The sequence below is a fragment of the Hakea prostrata genome, chromosome 6 (genome assembly GCF_041222555.1).
Source record: "Hakea prostrata isolate BN-2017 chromosome 6, UWA_Hpros_2, whole genome shotgun sequence".
In the NCBI taxonomy this organism is placed as follows: domain Eukaryota; kingdom Viridiplantae; phylum Streptophyta; class Magnoliopsida; order Proteales; family Proteaceae; genus Hakea; species Hakea prostrata.
This window is the reverse complement of record NC_142605.1, coordinates 35,290,282-35,309,806: the sequence shown is the minus strand read 5'-3', so window position 1 is coordinate 35,309,806 and position 19,525 is coordinate 35,290,282. Positions and strand designations below refer to the sequence as shown.

Here is a 19,525-nt window from a genome sequence, read left to right as displayed (position 1 = left end):
TTTTTCTTTTTTGCTAAATCCGTTCTGGCAAATCGGTCTCTATGCAAATTTGACAACGCCGTCCACTCCAATTCCGAACAGCTATTACTAGTCTTGGTGGGGAAGAAGAGCATATAAATACCCAAGCAAAGAAAAACTACCAAACATGGAAACATTAAAGAAATCAGCTTGCACACCTTGCAGATTATGTAAGATCTAATATTCTTTAAGAAACAATGCACAGAAAGCACTATCTATCTTCTACTAATGGGGGGGGGCTTCTACTAATAATATCTGAAAATGCCAAGCCCAGTTCTTGGGATTGGAAATAAAATCTCAGTGACCATTCGCTATTGACCCATTTTCACGAACTGCAGCATTTCCACAACCGGTGCCAATTGCTGATTTCTTAGCGTAGTATCTCCGGTACATAGAATCAACCTCAGTCAGATAAAATGTGCCTGGAGACAAAAGGCTTGTGTCCTTAATTGTCACAAAGTCCTTCCCTCCATATCGGTGTTCCATTAGCTTCAAAGTTTCGACAAATTTTTCAGGGGAGATCTGCATGACAACCACAAAATTTTACCAAACTGTTCAGCTCAATGACATTTATATTGCCAAAAAATAGAAGCAACAGAGTCAATTCCTGCATCTTCATGCCTTCTCACAAGATGACTGACTTCCAAACCTCTTACCAACCCCCCCCCCAACCCAACCAAAAAAACACACACACACACCAACAAATACTCAACGAACAGAAACAGTTAGGCCAATTAACACGAAAGAAAACTAGCAAAAAGCTTGTGCTCTTCAGGTGGGAATTTATGTTTCGTTACCTAGTGGTGTTGGAATGGCTGCGGAGAGAAGAAATCAAGAGACCAACAAATTGAAGTAGAGGTTCATATCAACCTATCATTGCTGAAAAATCTCAAACTCTCTTTTATTATCTTATATAGCTACATTTGCATGTAATTTGATGTGCATGTCTTACACTATCGGTTAGTTCAGGAATAAGAACAAGGTCCATGTCTAATGCAAGTAAATAATCATGATTATGGAAAGCACTAGCAGATACTAAATTGTTAATGGATTATCATGCACGTAAGCTTCCAAAACAAGTCTGGATGTGCTCAGTATGCAAGTAAACGAACTTGTTCTCAGAGTACATGCCAAATGGTTAACAAATAAGCATCTACACAAGTGTGCATGTGCTCAGGTGTGCATATGCATGAGATGTATTGATTCTATGACATCCATCTTCTCATGTTTTCTGGAGGTATTATGGCACGGCATCAATGGCATAAAACACCAAGGAAGCAAAACATTCAGAAAACAAGATATATACCTCATGTCTTGACTTCAACTTATCAGAGACATTCATCACTGCAGCAATGTTAGACAAGGTAAAGGGATGTTGACCAGCCCGAAGTTGCAATGAAAACATTGTGGCAGTTAGACCACTCCCATAAGAAAACATTATTACCCGTTTATCCACCTGCAAGTAAGTAGAAACAATCAAAATGACAATGTACATGAATTTCAAACAGGAATAGCCCAGCACATTGTCAGATGTCTCGAGCCTCAAGATTTACCAGTGAGCTGTGTTGATTGTGTATAAGAGATGCAAATGCTGCATAAAGAGATGCCGTATACATATTGCCCACTTGTTTAGGAAGCAAAGTAGTTGGTTGCACCTTTGTTTCATACAGGGGCTTCGCAACTTGTTGTGATACCTGATATACAAAGTAGAATGCTCAGAACATAAATCCAATTCAAGCAACAATACAATCAGAAATCAGCACTTTGGCCTAAAACGGTGTCAGGATAGTGGAGCAACCTTCTCAAGATCACGGCTCTGGTAGCTTTCATCACCAGATAAAGCTGAAAATGGTGCCAGCTTTTCTTTTGCAACCTCCTCAATATAACTGACCAATAAAATAAAATAAAATAAACAAATGCCAAAAGAATCTTAGTTAATTATGCCTGAGCATAAGACTACGAATAACCACAGTTACTGAAAGGGCACAGAGTAGGAACCTAGCATTTCTCAAGAAGTCATTGAAGTACAACCGAGCAAAGCTTTTTTGTACAAGCTGCAAGACCAGTTCAATGACTAATTAAAAAACCAATGCTCCCGAAAACATTCAAGAGTTGTCCACTGAATAGTAGCATGCAGATAACATCTTAACAAATGCTAAATGCAAACCTTGTTATATGGAGAATGAAATACAAATGACTCTGCATCTGACATTGAAAATGGCTTCCCTTCAAACTTTTCAAACCTACATAAAAGAATATTATAAGGCCCATAAACTGAACAATTAATGCCAAGAGAAGTTCTTCATCACATCACTAGATAATTACCTGTCACAGAATCGTCTGTAGCAAGAATCAAGAGCCATGAGATAACAAGTTTGTGAAAGCTTCCCATCCACGACCTGTATATGTAACACATAGTAGACAAAGTGGCACCAATGAATAACCATGTGGTACAATGGGCAAATTATAAACCTAGTTTAAATTGGATGCTACATAAAAAACCAAGTTCAGACGATATTCACTAAAACATGATGAGCTTGGTTACTCCAGTATCCTAAAAAACCTTCAAGTATCAGTTTTTGTCTGTCATTCTCCTATTAATTGTTCTGTTCCTGCAACCCTAAACTGGGCAGTAGCTATAGCCCATATACTTCGAACTCTGTGGGGCCTCCTCAATTCGGGCTGATACTTGAAAGTTTGTTTCCCCGCCTTAGGGAGACCCTGGTTGGAGAATTTGAGAGCTTCAGACTTCATAAACAGAGTATCAAACTGAATCTCAGATCTGGTCCCTTAACTAACACCCAGATCTGAACAAGAATTTATCCCATCTGATTCGGCTTCATTCAGAACTGGTAGTTAGCTGAAATCAAGATGGTTATACTTACCTTCCAACAATCCAACCCAACCCTAAAGTCTCCTGAGTTGAGAGGCCTGAACAGAAAATCTGATCAATTAATTGAGATCTGTAACTACCTAACTCACGATTGAAAGGTACAAGAATACCCTTTTTCTCTATACTTTTATGTTCTAGTCCTTCAGTTACTGGTAGTTTCCCCTTTGGATAATTCAGTTAAAAGTTTTTATTTTAATTTGTTCCAAGTTTGTCCCAGCTCTGAAAATTGTTAAATGCATTTGTTCTTTCTTTACCTAGCTTAGTAACTCTCTCACATCCTGGATATTTCCAGTCCGGCAACTATTTTTACTAGAGGGAAACAGAGCACATCTCAGATAAGTATTCTCATAGAATGACAGTAATTTTGCAGGGAGTCAAGGACTAAGTTGTTCAGTTCCACACTTGCATGAGTAACAGATGCTATTTCAACATCAATTGACACCTAAAAGTTTCTGCTCCTCTTTAAACTGTGCTGAAAACTCTCCCCAGACATCCAAACTTGAGCAGATCTCAACTATAACTCTATAAATTCAACTTTTTTGATGAAAATCATACAAAGAATGAAGCACTAAGCCTATGGTGATCTATAACTGTAACACGTTTAATATGTTTTGTTAGGTTACTCATGGCTATATTGAAAGTTTGGTTCTTGCACAGCAGATGTTGGTTGGTGGGAAAAGAATAGGACCATAAATTGAACATTAAAAATTGAATGCCAGCTCCACTTCTTATCATAGAACTGTGAGAAATTAATGCCAAGCTAAACTCGTAAACTGAGGAAAAAGAGAAATTTGAAAAATTGAGGGGATACATAATGCAGCTACATTAAACTATTCCATACAGGAAAGCACAATGTAAAATCCTTGATGGAAGCATAACATAACAAACAAAACAGACATAAGGAAGCGTACCGGGTATTCACTTGCAAGATTGGGCTTGTAAAAATCGTAGGCATGAGACATGTGACTTGCTCTATATTTGCTCTCAAATGCAATTGGAGCATTTGGCCCTATCAGCATAGCAATAGCTGCAGCTCCACCTGTAGGACGGGCTGGTCCTTCTGCGTACACCTACAAGAAGGAAGCTTGACATAAGCAAGTGTACATACCTTAATATGTAAATTTACTGAATAAAACTAACAGTGTAGCACAAAAGAATCACATGGAATATATTAAATGCATCTTAAACTCCGAGAAGCTTGGCAGCTTTGCAACAACCAAGACTTTATTGAATTTCAGTGCACCGTCAAAGCCACAAGAAACTTGTGAACATGAAACCAAGTGATTGTCTTCAGAAATTCAAACTTCTTTTCAGTCATTAGCCATCAAATCCCAAATAATAGAAACATTAAATCTTAATATAATAGTAACAAAGCATCTCACTCGTTATTAGACATGGCAACATTCGTAATTTCAATCAAAATGCATCAAGATCTGTCAGACAAACTGTAGAGAAAACCAACCAAATTTAGTGCCTCCAATCAATGTCAGAACTGTCTATGATACATAACTTATAAATTTCATTTAGGCTTCAAAGAATTAGTATGAATGCAGTGCAGACATCGTCCAAGTCATACCATCATGACTTTTGACTTTTCTTCAGTTCAATCAAGCTCTAGATGAATTATTTACACTGCATGTAGAACTGCAGTACGAAGTTATTTAAGATTATACACATAGACCTCAATCATTAACCACTCTATGAAATTTTTTCTGGTAAAATAATAACTCAGAATTTCATCAATTAGCAAGGAAGAAAAGGCAGGCTGATTGATGGATCAGTTGATGAACTTTAACCAAAGATAATGGTATAACATTAGATGTTAGAGAGAGAGAGAGAGAGAAGGGGGAAAAGAAAAGAGGTGAACAGAATGTGAACTTTGCTTATCAATGTGAAATATATGTACCAAAGGAGGAAAATCTAACCGCACTGTCTGTGCACACAACAAGTCCATAGCGTCCGTCCCATGAACTACTCTCTACCCAATTCACACAGTTAAATAGCGCTGCAGTTCCCCCATAGCATGCATTTGTTGAGTCAACTCCTTCAATGTCAGTATTGCCATATTCCTGTATATTCACAAGAAAATGAGGAAAAAACTGAGAAAAGTCAAAGGTAAGTGAGGAGCCAGAGAGATAAAACTGAACCCTAATATTTGGAACCTGGACTGATCTGGACATTCAGAATGGTCACCTGAAATGGTTTCTTTTTCCAGATTACATCATCTGAATGAAGCAGATAAACTAGCTGGTCCAGTTATTGATGAAAAAGTGCATGATTGTTTGGAAACTTTCAAAAGCAAGAAACTGTTAGTTATAGATTGCCTACTTAGCATACTAACCACACTTGATTAGTATGCATGTCAGTGGCCCCTTGGAAAATTGGCATGCAAATTGCATTTTGAAAATTTTAATGCATACTAAAATAAGTTGGTATACTCATAATGTAAAGCTTTGAAAATTCAATACTCCTGAGCAAAAAAATTAAAACAACATCTATCGGTAGTCAACTTATTGCCGGTCAATTGCTGGGTGCAGTAATGACCCTTTATTACCGAAATTTGAAAACTGCGATATACCACAACAGATCCCTTTTAATAAGAAACTTGAACTATGTGAATTCAACCCAACCCACTTTCTCGCTCTCAGGATTGGGTTAAAAACATCTTTGCAAAGACAAATAAATTGAAAGATTACCTCAAAAATCTGCATCAAAAAGGTCTTAATGGATTTGCTCTTGTCTATTACAGTCTCACTGCCAACTTCCAGGCGACCAATTTGTGTAGGATCAATCCCATATTTCTCCAGAAGAGAAGTAACAGCTGTCAAACTGAAAACCCAAAATCACTACAAGAATAGTAGTAGCTCCACAAAGACATAAGTAATGGAAATAATATTTCTTATCACACAATTATATAATGCCAAAGCATCAAAATAAAACCAACCACCAATGATTGAAATCAAGATGTATGGTGTGACCAGGTGACAATCTTACATCAACAAGACAGTTGATGCACAAAAGTTGTCCATACGTATTCCCAAATTTTCAAATAAAATTGAACGTAAAGATAGCCAATATAAGATCCTATTACTTGTTTTAGTTCATAAATCCATTCCAAATATGTAGTCTCTCAATCTTGACAAAAACAAGTTTTCATTTCCGTACTTCATCATTGTATCACAATGGTTAAGGAAGTCTCCCATTCTGTAAATCCTTCCCTCCTCTCCATGGTAGTAAACTCTTGAGTCATTGAATAACATGTTAATATTTTATACTTCAATTGCAAATGGAATTTCATGAAATATTAAAACCACTTTGTAGAACAGAATCTATAATCTCTTAGGTTCCAGAGATAAATCCCACTTGATCTTTCTACCCTTATACCATGCTAACACAAATGCTATCCAAATGATGAGGAACAAAATTCAAAAGGCTGTCAAACCCTCCACAAATTATCTCCAAAGAAAGCTGTACAGTTATGAAACAGGAAATCTCCAGAAGTTAAGCAAACAGATAAAAAAAATTCATTCCCTATTTTTCAATTCTGACAACAAGCACAGAATCATATGCAATAAAGATCTACAGTAACTAATCTCTCATAAACCTAGACTAGTGCATATTTTCTGGGGAGACTAGAATGCTTCATGTAAACCATAGTTTTACTTTAACTAGCCAATCAATAAACTTAACAAACAAATAGACATTGTTGATATAATTTATCTAGGGCCTGGGACACAGGAATCTGGAGTCTGCTGATTGCCAAGTGTTGAAAGTACAACCTGCTATCCTAAACTTATGAACACATAGGGGGCTAGAAATTAACAACTACTTAAACCAAAAGAAAATGGACCTTGCGCTATCCCCTCCCCCACGCCCCATGCCCCAAGGAGAAAAGGTTTTTACATAACCAAATATGCTATGTAGTGTCTTTGCCTGTTGTTACTAACTACATCATCTTGATTACCTACATCTGGATATCCAAACCATAATTTGATAACCGCTATCGATTAATATGTCCACAATCAACCAATGTACCTTGGTGATTGGAGATGCCGCAAAGAAGCAGATATAACATAATAACTCCAAAGACCAAAGTATATGAAAAGGCAACGAAGTGAAATGAAGTATGAATACCTCATAGAAATGACATCTTCCAATTCTGTACAAAATGCCATGCAATCTTGCCCAAGTCCAATAGTGTATTTCCCTTTACTTGCACCATCATGAGCCTCCAATGCTTCCTGTTATAGAGAAAGGCAAAGATGAAACCAAGCCTTATCCTAACTAAATGGGGTCAAGTGCTAGTAGTTTTGGGTTAAAAAAGTGGTTATGCACAAAAAGGTAACATGCAAAAAGTAGACAAATAAAAAAAGGAAAAGCTGGAAATAAGATTTAACAGTGTTTGGTCAAGGTCCAAGGGACAGTTAAGGTGAGGGAGGAAGACTGAAGATAGAGCAAAAAGGGAAAGAAAAAAAAAAACTCAAGTACACAACTAAGCTTCCTTCTCCACAGGAAAAAGAACAGTATAAACTATAAACAGTAACTTAAGCATAATAAGTCTCCTTCAGAATCTCTCATACAAATGGAGCGCATATCTAAGTCCAGGAAACAGATGCTTTTTAGATGGTATTTCAAATGTCAAATTGCACAACCATCAGCCGTATATACACTGTTTCTGTATTAGCTTGAGGTTTGTTGGGATCCAACCGACATATAGTAGAATTTTATCCTCTGATTCTTTATAACGAGAAGATGTTCGTACACCAACCTAAGATAAGATCTAGAAGTTAATGATTTAGATATATGCGTAAAAGAATTGATTTTTTTTTTTAAAAGATGTTCGTACACCAACCTAAGATAAGATCTAGAAGTTAATGATTTAGATATATGCGTAAAAAAATTGATTTTTTTTTTTTGGGGGGTCTTACTTTCAAGGGAAATGCAAACGAAAGAAACAGATCATGATGAAGTGAGGATATAGTTCTAGCCCAAATATTGAGAATGATTTAAAAAAGAGGGGGAAAAAATAAACATTATCCAAAACGTAAAAAGCAGATCAAAGCATCAAGAATTCCTGGTCCAATGCACAAACTATATAAGCGCCAGAAAAGGTGAACTGGAGGAGCATGACGATGAAGGGCGAAAGTCAAAGCAAGAGAGATATGATGATGATAGTGAACGACTCTGTAAAATTCCACTCCGGAAGCGTAAATTCGCTTTCATCTGTCTCAGGAAACGCATGCAAATGCAAATAATAAGTAACATCTCTTTTTCTTTTTCTTTTTTTCTCATTTCTTTCTTTTTTGTAGAAGAAAATGTAGTATATTTACTTCAATCCTTATGTCCCACATTCGGAGAATCAACCGACAAATCACGCTGAAAACCGCCATCAAAATACTCGACGTTCATATCTTTTAACCATTAGAATCGTAGCATTACTTACTTCAGATCAATCAAAGCTTAAGAACAGCAAAGAGAAGAAAGAAAAGAAAAAAAATCCACCACAGAAGCATAATTGAAAGTAAACGACAATATCTTTACCTGTTGTACGCATGTAGGAGGAAAATAGATGTCCATGGCGAGGATCCCAACATATTTCTGCTGCGAAGCCATTAGACACTGACTCAAATTTTCAGAAAGCCCTAAATCCGAGCTCTAGTTTTGCTCTCTCACGCTCTTTGTCCGCAAAGAAGCAGGAAGAGAATCTGCGACAAGCTGGGCGAAGGAGAGATGGAGAAGATCGAACACAATGGTGAGATGTACACGTTCTCGTTTGCATTTATATACAAAAGTGACGGGCAAAGAAGATGCTCCAAATGCAGAGCTCGTGAGTTAAAAAAAGATTCGCTGTCAAGAGTAACAATAGGAAAGAAAAGGCCAGTTGAGGCGGTTCACCACTTTGGACACAATATCAAGCTTAATTACCAAGTCTGCCATTACCGTATGTTTCCCCTCTTGAAGCTCGAGCTTAATGAGCGCTCGCGCTTGATATGAGTGCCTGACATTTACTCCCAAATCCCAATTACCCTTTGTTCACGTGCTGTGTCTTGCCGAGAAAGTGGTTACCAGTCACCGTTGGATCTTGATATCTATTTTCCAAATGATGATAATGTCTACCAGATTAACGGTTCACGAATGAAAAAACCATCGACTCAGCTACTGTGTAGACAGTGTAGTGAATTCCTTGCAACTGCAATTCAAGAAGACAGCACAGTGGCACAGATCGACGGTTGTGATTATTAAAGCAACTGAAATACGAATGTGACGTCACATCAACGAAGCTCCTGCAGTCATTGTTGAACAAGTCCAACGACTGATACATAAATCGGTTGGGCCCACTCAGCGTAACTATCTTTTGTGCTCGCACGATACGTTAGCTAGCCACGTGATGCGACACTTATAATTATGATATCTACGTCGTATTCGAAATACCATAGATTTTTATTTGCGGCAGCAGCAGCTGGCTGCTGCCGACGGTCCTGATGAAGCCACATAACCAAGATGCAATCTAACGGTTAAGAATCATAGGTTAATTTTTAACTTTTACATCTCAAGGGCTAAACTTTATTAATTTACAAATTTGTACCCCGTTGTCGACCGATTCTTCTTTCTCTTCGCTTGCCCTCTTCGCGGAAATTGCTGATCAACCGAGATATGGCGGAAGCCTAGAGGCAAACCACCGGGGCAAAGAACAAGCCCAAACCGCCAACGTGGTAACAAAGCGCACGGGCCAGAGAGCGCGCGAAAACGCCGGAGCGACGGGAAGATGGTTCAAGCGCCGCACCATGTGAGTCGGCAAGCATTATGGAACGCACCAACGCAAGCTCATTTACCGGACTCAGCGGCGCCACCTCGTGCCAATAGAAATACCAAATGTTCGGATTCCTCGCTGACTTCACACGGATTGAACCCACACGACTCTATTGCGAGACTCAAGGCTCTCACTCCTAAAATCTATTAGGTTTGGGTCATTAGAGAAAGGAGTTTGAGCGAGGAGATGGAGAACTAGTCGAACAAAGCGTGGAAGAAGGAGAAACGCTCCCCTCCCGCCGGCAGCCTATCACGCCGCAAAGAATAATTTCATTAAGAACGAGCAAAACCGAAGAAAAGAAGAAACTAGTCATCGGAAAGGAAAACAAATGAGTTATGAAAATAACAGTCAGATCAGACCCCAATCAACGGAATGTTTACCCATCAATGGATTCCATATCAAAAACGAAATGAGGTAGAACAGGAGGATCTGTAAAGAATGGAAGGGAAGGAGGTGGGCATGAGTCCAGAACGGAAACGCAAAAGAAGAAGAAGAAAGATAAAACGAGCGGGCAAATGAGGGGTGTAAAGTTGTAAATTAATAAAATTTAACCTAAATGTAAAAGTTAAAAATTAACCAATAACAACCGTAGATTGAATGTTGCATATGTGGCACATAGGACCGCGGCAGCAGCCGCGGCGCGCCCAAATAAAATCCAAAACCAAGATAGACCGGAAGCGGCAGCCGCACGGCTGCCGCTAATGGTGAGATTTCCCAGGCAGAAGAAAAACCAACGGCAGGAATGAAAATGGGGGACGAATGTAAAACAAAACCCAAAGGTTATAGTTAAAAAACAAAGTAAACCCGAGCACCCCGCGGCTGCGATGACGACCAGCAAGATCTGCCCTATTTCAGAGAAAGTAATCTCGAATTGAAGATGGTGAAACGTAGCATGGGTGAATGGAATCCTTGGCTAGTGGCATGAAAAATCTACCTAAAAAGGTGGATGATGAAGCACCCCAAACAAAAGCGACACCACCACCACCACGGGGCCCAAGAGATGCTTCGTAATGCCGACGGAAAGCGGAGATAGACGGGAAAGATGTGCAAACACACGAAAATAGGGTTGTAGCAGATTAGAACCAACGGAACCCTAAACGAGCAGACAGACAACGCCATATCCAAGAGGTCGCAGATGGATACGAATGTATGAGATTCAAGAAAAGACGTGGGCAATAATGCTTAGAAAAACACCAACCAAACAACCCCAGAAAGCAAAATACTATAAAGATGAAACAGCCACCAAAATAAATGGAAGAAAGGAAAACAAACGCAACCACCACCAGGAGCAAAACCACCACGCACGGACACAGCCAAAGAGACGAGCAAGAGAGCGGGAGGCAGCCCACAGAACCAAAGAACAGGGAGATGGGGACCCGGGCAATAAATGATGCTAAAAGGGAATAAAAAAGAAGAAACCAAAAAGAACGGGGAAAGGAAGGAGCGAGAGACGAGGAGAACAAAAAAAAAACCAGGAAAAAAAGGGAAGGACCCGGGAGAGCAAAAAGAAACAAGCAAAAAAAAAAGCGGAAAAGAGGAAAGGAGAGAAAGGACCAGGGAGAACAAAAAAAAAGCGAAAAAAAGAAAAAGACAAAAACAAAGAATAAAAACAAAAAAGCCCAAAGGGAACGGAAACAAAAAGGGATAAAATAAAATAAGATCAAAGGACAAGAGGGGAAAGACAGAGGAGAAAAAAAAAATAAAAAAAAAGACAAAGGAAAAGGAAATGAGCAACGGAGGAAGAAAAAATGGCAAAAGCAAAAACCGGGCAAGAGAAAAAAGGGGAAGGAAGAATAAAGGGGGAGGATGAAGTAGGAAAGCGAAACCGGGGGTTGAATTCAAATAAATTCCCCTTCTCGCGTTGGTTTTAGCGGGTTCCAGCGGCCGGGGCGCGAAATAATCTAGGACCAGAACGAATTGAAATATTGAATGGTCCTGATGCGCTGCAGCAAAGTCATGAAGGCAGATATTTTTAGATTTGCGCCAAATGGTGTTATTAGTTTTTTTTTTTTTTTTTCGTAATAAATGGTGTATTAGTTGAACGGTTAAAAGTCCAAATTTTCACAAGGTTTTTAGATTCACATCCATACAATATTTATATGAGTAACATCCCCTTTATATAAAAAAAAAAAATAAATTATATTAGATTCGCTTTCATTGGTTTTTTTTTTTTTTTGGATAAAATTGGTTTTTGTTAGTTCATTCGCTTAAAATCCAACAAAAAAATCACTAATTTTACTGTCCATTCGTTTGAAATTTTGAGATTTTTCCCTTGGAAAATTTTGAAGCCCTCACCGAAAATCTGTTCAACCAGCAAAAAGTGAGTTGAAATTTCCATCCAGAGGATTTATTTTTTTTTTATAAAATGAGAGAATCTATTACCTCAAAGTATTCATAAGCCATAAATTCATTTCTTGCCAGCAAAATAATACAAGGGATTTAGCCGAATATCTACTAGAGAAAAGACTAGCTTGTATGGGGGCAACAAGAAACGGTACCTTCTCAAGTAAGTATATGTATCACCTCCTCAAAGACGAGAAACTTGGAGCCCAGTATAGCACATCTAGAAGGAGAAGACATGTTGAAGATGAGGCATGGAAGAACATATGGAGCTATCACACATTACCAAACATTTGAAATTTCTTTCGAAAGGCGTGTGCAGGAAGTCAGCAATAGGGGAGGAACTTGAATTTGGACAAATTCAAATTGACCCATCATGTTCTCATTGTGGTTGTAACCTCGAAACAATGGACCATATTTTATCTGAATGTTCCATTACAAAGGCAGTATGGTGCGGCTACAGTCTCACTTATATCCCTCCCGTGAATTCATTCTTAGTAGTTGATTGGATTAACAGTTGGAGTAAGATAAAGGAAAGAGGAAAAGCAGTAAGTTTAGCTACACCTTTGTTCCTTTATCACTTGGCATCAATGGATTGTAAGAAATGACGTTATATTTAAGAAACAACAAAGCTCCCCAATGGGGATAATTGAGGTTGCTTAGAGAGCATAGGCAGAATTTGAGAAGGCACGGGAGGTGGGAGGTAGGGAGGTGCAGACTCAAGTTCAAACTCAGGAAGATCATGCGTAGTGGGAACCTCCTCCTACAGGTAGACTTTAAATTGAATTCAAATTTCTCATTAAGCCAAGCAATAATGCCAGGAATAGGCTTCACACTTTTAGGACAACAAGGGGAGATTCTGAAGGCGGTCTCAGAACCGGTTTCACACAAGAAGGTGAGACACTTGCAATGAGAGCAGGCTTGTGGTCTACCTTATCTAAAGATTTCAACCACCTTATAGAGTTATAGTTGAGTCAGATTGCAAATCTCTTGTACAACACATTCAAAATATGAACAAACCCTTTCCCCTTCACTTAGCATCTCTAGTAGAAGATATAAAAGAGCTAAGTTCCACCTTCTTCTTCTTCTTCTTCTTTTTCTTTTCTTCTTTTTTTTTTCTATCTTGCTCGTTTTGCTATATTCCAAGAGCAGTTAACGCAATTGCAGATGCTCTTGCTAGGAGGGCCCTGTTGATTTCATGTGCGACGGTTTGGCCTAATTTCATTCCTTGGATCCAAGCGCTATGCATGCTTGTAACCTCGGCTGTATCCATTGTTTTCTTCGATTAGTGACTTTCCATATGGAGAAAAGAAGGGGGGAAACCGTCTCTTAAATGTGAGGAAAATAGAGAATTCGGACGAAGTGGAATCATTTTTTTTTTTTTGGGTATAAGACTTCATTCATGATATAGTGAAACAGACAAGGCATTGTTTTTACAAAGATCTACAAGCCAAGTGGAGGAAACATGCCACCTTATCAATGACTGGGATGATAAGGCTTTTTTAGCCAAGGTATTAGCCACATGGTTGAGGGACTTTAGTAAAAACTTAGAAAAAGCATGATTGGAAAAATTGTTTTCAATTCCCAAATATCTTCTAAGACTGGGGAAACCTCGCGAGCTATCTGTCGTTTCTTGTTTACCATTTCAATGAGTTGTAAATAATATGATTCACATATCACTTTAAGAAACTCCTCCTCAAGGGCAGCAAGGAAACCTGCTCATAATGCTATAGCTTCTACCAGTAAGCTTGAAGAGGCTCAAGTCTGATTCGAAAATGCCAAAAGAGGATCCTCGGTTTCATTTCCAATAATTACTCTAATACACCTCCCAAACATGTACTTGCTATCCAAGATGCATTAGAGCTTACTTTTACTGTTCCTACCGGAGGACATTTCCATGATAGTTGTTGTTGAGTGCTTCTTTCATGCCCAGTATTTTGATTTACAAAACCGGTTTCCCTTATATCTCCCAAAATTTATTGAAAGCCTTTGTTGCAGTCTTTATTGTTGATTCTGGTGTCCAGTTTTCTCCTTTCAAGACATTGCTTTCCATATATACCAACACAGGAAGGTGCAGAGGCTGATTATCCACTAGTTCTGTTTGTTCTACTTTTGTAGCTCCATCCATTGTTGAATCCAAGATATCAGAGTTGGAGTAGTCGCCCCTAGCCATACTACTTTCCATATTTACCAAGTGGAATCACTACTCTTAAATCAATTCAATGGTCGACACCATCCGATGAACTAGAAAAATGGCAGATTAGTCAGAAACAACTTAGGGTTTCTGGACTGTTAGAACAATTCGACCTAGGAAGGAGAAGATTTTTGGAGATACGCAGCTCACTCTCGGGTTCGGGTAAGTTTTCCTCTTTTTCTTTTTTCGCCTCTACAATCTCTAATGCAATCAGTGAGCATTTGCATCACTTTTGGGATCCTTGCAATCTGTTTGTTGGGTTGTTGTAGTTTATGTTTATCCTAATGGGTAACTCCGTGGAAGAGATATTTTTTTTCTCCTTTTTTCTCTGTAAATGAAATTCTGGCTATCACTACAAGTTCTTATTTCAATATTTGCCACCAAAAGTGGTTTGGAGGATTTTCTCTGGCTGGTTACTTACAAATTCTACGTGTGAGTTCAAAAGGAATCCTAAACAAATCGGAAATGCTAACCTCCCGGATTCTAATTTGGTCTCCTAGCAGTTATTTTCCTTCCCCGCCCTGCACATCAACTGGGTGAATCTCCATTGGAAAATTTTGTGACTAGTTCATAGGTTTTTACAAATTGTAAGAAAAGTAGAAGGTTGTTCGTCTCAAACCATGTTGTGTTTAGTCAAGTAGCACACAGACCTCCCTAGTGGATCTAATAATGAATAGAACAAATCTAGCTACTAAATGAAGCAAGTTTCTACCAAAATATGTCACTCTTTGCTTTCAACTTCCTTAGCTAGGGAATCAGAAAAAGAGTTGGTTATTGCAGACTTTCACTGGAATTAGATACTCTAATTTCTTTGATTGACTAGGGTCGACCAAGGATGAACCGGATCGGCCAGATCTTGGTCAGACCATGAACAAACTATATCATATAGTGTGTACACCAAGCAACGTACACCGTTTGAACTATAACCAGCGTCCTTAATGTTCGGGATAAGGACTTTTGACAAATTAGGGAGTTCGAATTGATTAAGGAGTTCAGGTCGAACTCAACTACTATTAGCTTTACATCTTACGGTCAGCAAGTGTTTGGGAAATAGATCACACAGTCAAAGTAACTACCTAGAATCTATATAAACCTACACCTTTGTCAATAACAGGTATGCATTTTTCTAGTACTCCACCTATCATTGAGAGCTCTGCAACTTGCGTTCTACTTCTAAGGCTGTGTGCATTCACTAACTTGCTCGTTGGAGGCTTTATTCAACCAAGTTTTGCAGGTCATTTCGCTTGCACTGACAAACAGGATTTTGGGGCAACATTTAATATTTTCAGATAATATTAAAGGACCTCCAAGGACCTGGATCCGAAAAATCATCAGTCTTGTAAGTCTTTGATTCATTCTTGACAACCAGTTGTGACAACCGAATTATGATTCTAGATCCTAGTCCAGTGATTGAAAAAAAAAATCAAAATTTTGGTTCATGGTCGCACTTTATGTGGTAGCTGATAATGGACTTTTGGTCAGTCAATATGAATACAATATCATATTGTAAGAGCCTTAGGTCAAACAGCACCATTTGCTTCCATTTATTGCAGTTGCTGCTGTTTTAAATGCAATGGTTTTTGTAAATGCTTGGGCTCATATGTCATTTATTATGAGTTTCTTTTTCTGGTACTACCATTGCTGTAACGCTGTTACAGTTAACTTTTTAATGTTCTTTTGCAAATGATTCCTTATTCTATAACTCTTTTGCACAGTGGCGGACTTGAGCTTCTTTGGCAGTCAGTTAAGATACATAATGTGAATGTTGATATCCCTGCTGGAGAAGAGAAGTTGATAATCTTTATATATTGATTCTTCACACCCCCACCCCCCCCCCCCCCCACACAAAAAAAAAAAAAAAAAACAGATAAGTGAAAAAATGGAGAGGGTCTAGGGAAGAGGTGATGCACTCTATCATTCTGTATTTAGGTCTGTCTGATAGCATTTGGCCAGTGGAATTTATCATATTGGAACACTTAGAAGAACCAATATTATACCTGCTTCTTTAGCATTGTAACCTCTGTAACAAGTTGTATTATCTCTAATACCACAGTATTTCTGTTTGCAGCTTCAGAATGGGTTTTGTTTCTTTGTTTTTAGGAACAGATTTATTCAAATGATAAAAGAAAAAATACGGCAGAGAATCCCAAATTGTTTCACTTAAAATATTACTCCTGACTTTTGATGATAGTTATTTGTGTGAAAAAAAAAGAAATGTTAATATTGGTAATGACCTTCATTCTTTCCCAACCTAAGGGAATGTTCTAGTTTAGGTCTCCATCTCCAGTGAACAAGGCAAAAGTAGAGGAAGAAAACAATGACTCGGTCAAGAAAGCCAAGTTAATAGAGATCAACAACACTAGAATATTTACCAAGTTGGCTGATCACTGGTATGGTTGCACCCCAGTATTCGCTAGAGATTGTCATATTAGAATGTCTAGAGCTAGCAGAAGATGAACTGCAAGCAAGGGGCGTTGCATCAGCTTCTGGTGACTAGGATACTTCATTGCAACCAGTTGAAGGCAACCGCGATGCAGAACATTCTCAACTTCCATCAGCATTAAGATTGGTTCTAACAACCACATCCTGGTCAGACTCTTGGGACCTCTCTCCTGCTTATTCATTAGGCTCTTCATGTACTGGAGATGCTGCAGTGGGTGATATTGTAGTTGCTCACCAAGGCAGTAACGATGCCCATTTCTTCCATATGCCCTCTCTGTGCTGTCATACTGATAACTTGCCTTAAACTACAAGTGATGTAGCAAAGAAAAGAGAGAACAAAAATGTGGTGAAATGAACTCGGTTACAGATATATTAACCTTGTAATGAATAGGACAATTGGTGAGGAGGATTTGCCTCACTGAATTTATTTTTTTTAAACTTCAATTGTCTTCTGATTAAGAGCTGTGTATCTCCACCGCTCCTTCTCCACAAAATCTGCATCAAGGAATTGAGCTACAAAAGCCCAAAGCCTGTAGATATCCTCGAAATTGATCAAGAAACCCACTGCAGCAGTGACCACTCTTATTCCCATGTCACCTCTCGCTTTACTCCTTTTGCCTGTCTCTTCTGTCGCTTCAAGGTTCCTTGGCTCCAAGACATTCACCTTCTCTTCCTCGTACTTGTCTGAGAACCATATGTTTTGGAGGAATCCACAACTGATAGAAATATTGTTTCGATCTGCAAGCTTCTGTACGAGCCGAGGTTCAACCTTCTCCCCCTTCCAATCAAACACATTGAAGGCTACCGCAGCTCCCCTGTTGAATTTTATCTTTGGCCCATAGATTCTGACGAGAGGAAGTCCCTGCTCTGAATGTGGATGCCGGAGCTTCATCAATGCGTTTACCAACCAATTGGTTAAGTATCTTGTTCTACAAGTGATGATCGTGAGCCCCAAAGAATCCGCATGATCTAAACATTCAAAGTCGGTTTTGAATTTCTTCCTGCCTGTACCAGTCGCAATGCTCTCAGCAGTCCCTGCTTTCAACAAATCAATGGGCTTATCTAATTCCTCAATTTCAGGTGAAAACTGTTCCATGTATTGCTTTTTCTGGTTTGAACTTGAAGTTTGCTGCTCCAACTCTTTATGCTTGGCCCTTTTTAGGGTTTCTGAGAGAGCATCAGAATCATCACCGGATGATTGAGAAAGTTTGTTTGCAGGGACGAGGGTGACGATTCCTAAGCTGCTTCTGGTCGTTGTGGAAGTCTCCAATACCGGAGCACTTGATTTCTTGATAAATAGACAACCAAATCCAGATGGGTTCTCACCGAAAACCTTGAAGAATGAACAGATAAGGAAATCTGGCTTGAAGAGGGAGAGGCCGAAGGAGTTCATATCCTTGGGTCCTAACGCAGAACCGTCTAGCAAGACGTGCCACCCGTTCTCCTGTGCCAACTTCATCCACTGATACGAGTATCGCCTGCCGCTAATCCTTGATTGGAGAGGGAACACAAACAGTCCTCTTTTCCTCTTCTTCTTACTCACAATTAATTTTGTCAGTTTTTCACTCTGTATCTTCAGGCTTGGCCATGAGAACTGGGCGGACATGACTTGGGTTCCTCGCTTATGGGATTTCTCAATCATAGCTTGAATGGCCTCGCTGTTGTAATCATATACACTGAGGAGGCTGTGATTGGATTGGAAAGGATAAGATTCTCCCAGTAGCTTAAAAGCTGATTCCGTGTTGGCCATGAAAACTATGTGATATTCGGTTTCAGAGAAATTGAGAAAATCCATGATTCTCTTCTTGGTCCTAGATTCTAATTCTGATTCCTCTCCCCTGTTCAGTATCTGAGAGTGAAGAGTTGTGGGCTTGTAGGCGATATCAAAGAATGGGAATTGGAAACTGTTGGGTGACAGAGGAGGGCGAGCAGAAGAAGATATTGAGTCGGGAATTCTTTGTTGAGAATAGGAAAAAAGGCCGAAACCGAAGTAATCGAAGCAGATATGTTTGTAAAGCGAGAAATGGAAGTAATGTTGAGCTCGGATTTGGTCGACTTCATGGGTTTGTGAGTAGAGGGGATAAGCTGTGGTGAAGCAAGACAGAGCATCATCCAGGGAAGGGAGGGACTCATGGTTGGTGAATTGAGTGTTTGGGAAGAGAGAAGCTGCTGTGGCAGCAGCGAAGTCAGAACGAGAAGCAGAAACTGTGTTGATAGGTTTACCAGTGGGCCTTGCGAAGACTGGGAAATTGAGCATGGTAGATGAGAAGCAGCCAAGGAAGCTGGGTTCTTGGCTTTCGGTAATGGAATGTGAACTCATGCCTCTTTAATATTTCTTCACTTGCTCTGTTTTCACTTTCAATATTCTTTGCTTATTGGTTGCCCTTGAATCAATTTCTGTTCATAGTTTCTGGGCATGTGATTTGAACTGTGTAATGTGAGTTAGACCGGAAAACCGAACAGAAATGAACAGAAATGAGCAGAATGATGTAGGAGAGGACAAATGAGGAAAATGGAAGGCAAAGAACAAACAGAAGCTTCTTCAGGAGTTTAGAATGTTGAAATGGTCGTTCGTCCACTTTAAATAGAGTCTTGTGTTCAATGATTAGGAAGTAGTAGTTTGATGCTATACTTACATCCATTTTGTCCAAATTTCGTGTATTATTACAGGGATCATCGTCTGTTCCCTCTGAAATTAAAAAAATTCCACCCTGTGGGATCACTTTTCTCAGGTCTCGCCAAGAGAGTTGTCTGGCTGTATAAGTGGGACAAAGACGATGCATTTGAATCCGCAAATATCAATTCGAACTTTAATGTGGGAATATGA

The 19,525-nt window shown here is 39.1% G+C and overlaps 2 protein-coding genes across 2 annotated transcripts; both read right to left on the bottom strand.

The window, feature by feature from the left end:
- Positions 1-223: 223 nt before the first annotated feature.
- LOC149013639 (hydroxymethylglutaryl-CoA synthase-like) lies at positions 224-8,735 on the bottom strand. The gene is made up of 12 exons (XM_089158098.1): positions 8,453-8,735; positions 7,046-7,152; positions 5,608-5,740; positions 4,837-4,980; positions 3,823-3,981; positions 2,344-2,417; positions 2,186-2,261; positions 2,017-2,072; positions 1,817-1,904; positions 1,572-1,712; positions 1,325-1,474; positions 224-540 (listed from the first exon to the last, which is right to left on the bottom strand). The coding sequence occupies exons 1-12, from the start codon at positions 8,522-8,524 to the stop codon at positions 316-318; spliced, it is 1,425 nt and encodes a 474-aa protein (XP_089014224.1). The 5' UTR covers positions 8,525-8,735; the 3' UTR covers positions 224-315.
- Positions 8,736-16,302: 7,567 nt separating this feature from the next.
- On the bottom strand, positions 16,303-19,246 carry LOC149013638 (Pyridoxal phosphate (PLP)-dependent transferases superfamily protein). Its single transcript, XM_089160124.1, has one exon. The coding sequence runs from the start codon at positions 19,016-19,018 to the stop codon at positions 17,132-17,134; it is 1,887 nt and encodes a 628-aa protein (XP_089016250.1). The 5' UTR covers positions 19,019-19,246; the 3' UTR covers positions 16,303-17,131.
- Between the last annotated feature and the right edge of the window lie 279 nt (positions 19,247-19,525).